At 37.3% G+C, this 5,025-nt stretch overlaps 1 protein-coding gene across 2 annotated transcripts in view; it reads right to left on the bottom strand.

Annotated features, from left to right (window-relative positions):
• Nucleotides 1-318: 318 nt before the first annotated feature.
• LOC111161616 (zinc finger protein 573) overlaps nucleotides 319-5,025 on the bottom strand; it is a 20,572-nt gene continuing 15,865 nt past the window's right edge. For both annotated transcript variants that reach the window (XM_022525373.1, XM_022525374.1), the window contains exon 4: nucleotides 319-2,018. In XM_022525373.1, the coding sequence (XP_022381081.1) occupies nucleotides 319-2,018 (1,700 nt within the window). The remainder of the gene's footprint in view (nucleotides 2,019-5,025) is intronic.

The following is a 5,025-nucleotide window of genomic DNA, read 5'->3' as shown; positions in this document are numbered from 1 at the left end:
CAGTACAACACTATTTTAATTACTACAGCTTTGTAGCAGATCTTGATTTCTGGGATCATGATACTTCCAGTTTTCATCTTCTTTTTCAAGATTGCTTTGGCTATTCAGGGTTTAATTTGCTATTGTTTAGTCAAACATTCCATTAAAATGGGAGTGACACTGTAATCTTTAGAAAGTGATAAGAACTACATAATGAATTTTCTCATCTGGTGAAGACACACCTATAAAGACTAACATTCAATAATTCCTCATCAGTGTGAACTGTCTGTTTAAAAGGTCTGGGCCATGCCTAAAAGCATTATCACATTCCTTACGTTCTTAGAGCTTCTGATCTGTATGTATTCCCTGATGTGCTTTAAGGGCTGAACCATACCTGAAGGCTTTCCCACACTTCTTACACACGTAGGGCTTTTCACCAGTATGAATTCTCTCATGTTGAACAAGGTTTGAAGCACGACTAAAGGCCTTCCCACATTCCTTACAGCTGTGGGGTTTCCCACCAGTATGAATTTTCTGATGTTGTGTAAGGTATCCATATGTTTTAAAGGACTTCCCACATTTCTTACATTCAAAGGGTTTCTTATCAGCGTGAACACTCTGATGTGCGGTAAGGTGTGAACTACGTCTAAAGGTCTTCCCACATTCCTTACATTTAAAAGGTTTCTCATCAGTATGAATACTCTGGTGTAGGGTAAGGTTTCTGTAGAAAGTAAAGGTTTTCCTACATATCATACACTCATAGGGTTTCACACCAGTATGGATTTTCTGATGTTGATTAAGATATCCATGCAAGCTAAAGGTCTTTCCACACTCTTTGCATTCATAGGGTTTCTCACCAGTATGAGTTTTCTGATGTTGCACAAGGTTTGAGGCAGTAGTATAGGCCTTCCTGCATTCCTTACATTCAAAAAGTTTCTTACCAGTATGAATACTCTGATGTCGAATAAGATTTCTATACAAAGTAAAGGTTTTTTTACACTGCTTACATTCAAAATGTTTCATACCAGTATGAATCTTCTGATGTTGATGAAGGTATCCATATAAGCTAAAGGCCTTTCCACATTCCTTACATTCAAAGGGCTTCTCACCAGTGTGAGTTTTCTGATGTTGAAAAAGCTTTGAGCCAGTAGTATAGGCCTTCCCACACTGCTTACATTCAAAAAGTTTCTCACCAGTGTGAATATGCTGATGTCGAGTAAGATTTCTATACAAGGTAAAGGTTTTCTTACATTCCTTACATTCATATGGTTTCCCACCTTTATGAATTCTCTGATGTAGAATAAGGTATGAAGCAGTGGTATAGCCCTTTCCACATTCTTTACAATCATACGGTTTTTTACCAGCATGAACATTTTGATGTACGGTAAGTTGATGACCTCTTTTAAAGGCCTTCCCACATTTCTCACATACGTAAAGTTTCCCATCAGTATGGATCTGCCCATGTTCAATGAGGTTTGAGTGCCTACTAAAAGCCTTCCCACATTCTTGACATTTATAGGGTTTCTCACCAGTATGAATTCTTTGATGAATTTTAAGGTGTCCACCTTGACTAAAGGCCTTCCCACATTCCCAACATTCATAAGGCCTCCCTCCAGTGTGGATTCTCTCATGTTGAACAATGTGTGAGGCATAAATAAAGGCCTTCCCACAGTCCTTACATTCATAGGTTTTCTCGCCAGTATGAAATCTCTGATGTACAGTAAGTTGATAACCACTTTTAAAGTTCTTCCTGCATTCTGTACATTCATAAGGTTTCTCGCCAGTATGAAATCTCTGATGTAGGGTAAGTTGATAGTCACTACGAAAGTTCCTCCCACAGTCCTTGCATTCATAGGGTCTTCTGCCATTATGAAACCTGTGATGTAGAATAAATTGAGAGCCACTACTAAATTTCTTCTGACATTTCTTACTTTTGTAGAATTTCTTGTTATATGTGCTCTGATGTTGTGTAGAAGATATATCTTTTTCGTAAGTGGGCATTTCTACATAGCTGATTACCTCACAGTGTAAATCCAAATCTGAAACAAAAGAAGAAAACAAAAAAAAACTGTACTTCTTGTACTAGAGAACATGGAACTTCTATGAAAGAAATATGAACCAACACTCATAAGGACTTACCCAATAGTAAAATATAGTTATGAAAATTTTGAAAGGCCAAGGGTTCAGAGATGTATGTAAAGTTATGTGAGATAGTGAAGTTACCGAAATTTAGGTGTGGGCCAGAATCTTTGGCAAGCTTGTTATAAATCTGATATCCTGGTTCTGTCACAGACCAAGTAAGTTAGAATTAAGAGGGAAAAAAACCTTGGCATCTTTATTTTAAATATTTCTACCACTGATTGAAATGCAGATCAAAGGTTAAGAATTTATCCTAAGTTTCTCTAGTGTTTCTCTTTACTCTTGGAATGTCCAAACACTGACTCCTTTGCCCCTATCTCCTTTCACATTCTCTCTCTCTCTCTCTCTCTTTTTTAAGACTTTATTTATTTATTTGACAGAGAGCGACAGCACAAGCAGGGGGAACAACAGAGGGAGAGGGAGAAAAAGGCTCCCCACTGAGCAGGAAGCCCGATATGGGACTCAAAATCCCAGGGCTCTGAGATCATGACCTGAGCTGAAGGCAGACGCTTAACCATCTGAGCCACCCAGGTGGTCCCTTTCACATTCTCTCTTTCCAGCACTTAGGATATGGTATAACCTCTATCACTTGATGCTTTCTAAAGACTGTTTTGTCTGATAAGACTCCTTGGACCTGGGCACTTTATAAGCTGATCCTTCTCATCCCTTAGAAAGGGGGCACCTGCTAACTCTAAATATATCCATGTCTGTCTTTTTATGTTCTAGCACTTCATTCCTTCCACCATCCCTTTATTTCCAATTATTATAACATTAGTTTCCTTATCTGATATTCTATTTACATTTCCCCAAACTTTCCCAAGAGCAGACACAATCCTTCCTTCCTTTCATCACTGAATTACAAGGTTCTGACATATCACAGGTGCTAAATAATTGTTTTTACTTATCTTCAGTTGAGTTTTATTATTCCTTCTCCATTCTAAATATGTTAAATCTGTGTTGTTTTTATAATTTTTCACATCCTCCCTTCCTTTTTATTTTCCAGGCCAGCCATCCTTGTACTTCCCAGTATTTTGGTGCCTTTTCAGAAAATTCACATACATACTTGAATGAAGTAACACGTTCCTTATTTGGAGATGCTGGAGAGAATCAAGAAATTAAAATGTGAAGGAAAATCCTGGGATACCAGAGTGCCTGGGACTGTTAAAAGGAAATATCAGACACAAGCTGGAAGATGGCAATCCAGATTCAGGAAAAGACTCAGGAGTATCAGTGCAGAATGAGGGGGCATGAGTCAAGGGCAGAGTATGTGACTCAATTGTGGGATGTGTGTAACAGGTGATAGGATACACAGCATGGAGTTTGCATGGTTTGAACTTTCCACAGGCACCAAAGCAGGGAGCTCTCAGGCTTTTTATCTGCTTGCCCAAAAGTGGGGCAGAGTGGTGGGGCTTGAAAGTTGCCAGCAGTCAAAAATCAAAACCAGAATCAGTATCTTTATTATACTGAGGAAATAAACAGTGAAACTAGAGAAATATAACCAGACAAAAAATGAAAACAGTATATTTCAGAAGATACAATATCCAACCATAATGCCCAGAGAAAAGTTGTCACCTCAACACAAATTAAATAAACAACATATGAAAATGTTTAGAAAAAACATCAAAGCAAACCAAAGGAAAGCCGAAACTATAAAGATTAAAAAAAACCCAGAATGTAATGAGTTTAGAAAAAGAAAATCAACACATAAATTCAAAAAGGTATCTCTTGGGGGTGCCTGGGTGGCTCAGTTGGTTAGTGTCCAACTCTTCATTTTGGCTCAGGTCATGATCTTGAAGATCAAGTCCTGCATTGGGCTCAGATCCAGGTCTGGAGCCTGATTCTCTCTCCTGCTCCCTGTTCCCCCCCACCTCCACTCTGTAAGAAAACCAAAAAAACCCCAAAAACAAAACAAACAAACAAAAAGGTATCTCTCGGGGGAAAAAAAAAATCAGTGTATGATGGTACACTTCTAAACTAATGATGAAAAGAGGGGAGAAAAAAAAAAAGAAAAGAGGGAGGGGAGAACAAACAAAAAATTAAGCTATTATAAAGAAGTCAAAGACAAACATAGGAAAATATTGACCAAAAACAATCCTACAAAGGACAAAAGTCTGAAACAGGTTAATTTTCAGGAAATAGAAAAAAATGTCAAAAAGGCTAACAGCAACAAGTACCCTGATCATTTACACTGTCATCTCTAAATATCTATTATTATGATCAGGGAATCCTTAAAGAAATGTTTAATTCCAAGAATGGGACAGGGAAGATACAAGATAATTCTCACAAATGTTGGGCCAAACATGTAAGGAAAGTTTAAAAGATTTAAGGTTTCATTAGAAAACATATGTTCCTAAGTATGAAGCTGTGTTTGGCCAACATTGTGAAAAGAAAAAGCAGAAAAAAATGATTATGTTGATTAAACATATTAAGTAAATGAAAATAGATAATGGAGGAATCAAACTGGTAGCTTAACTGAGTTTTAACAGTCCAAAACTAATTGTAAAATTCAAAACATGTTGTGTCTCTTGAAAGAATACACATAATCACCTATGTGATGTACTTCTCTCGCAAATATTTAACGTGAATCCCTTGGGACAGAAAATAATTTCCAATCTACAAAAATACAAAGAGTAGAGAATAAACAAATTGTATCATGGACAGTAGTGAGACAAGTTCAAAAGATGGCAAATTTTGCAATTTAAGAGGCCTTGTCTCTTCAAAAGTGTTAGTATCATAATATGATCTCCCTGATATGAGGAAGTGGAGATGCAACATGGGGGGTTAAGGGGGTAGGAGAAGAATAAATGAAACAAGATGGGATTGGGAGGGAGACAAACCATAAGTGACTCTTAATCTCACAAAACAACCCTCAGTTTGTTTTGTGAGATTAAGAGTCACTTATGGTTT

The sequence above is a fragment of the Enhydra lutris genome, unplaced genomic scaffold (assembly GCF_002288905.1).
Source record: "Enhydra lutris kenyoni isolate GAN:26980312 unplaced genomic scaffold, ASM228890v2 scaffoldscaffold85, whole genome shotgun sequence".
In the NCBI taxonomy this organism is placed as follows: domain Eukaryota; kingdom Metazoa; phylum Chordata; class Mammalia; order Carnivora; family Mustelidae; genus Enhydra; species Enhydra lutris.
The sequence above is the reverse complement of the archived record's forward strand: the minus strand, read 5'-3'. Positions and strand labels throughout refer to the sequence as shown.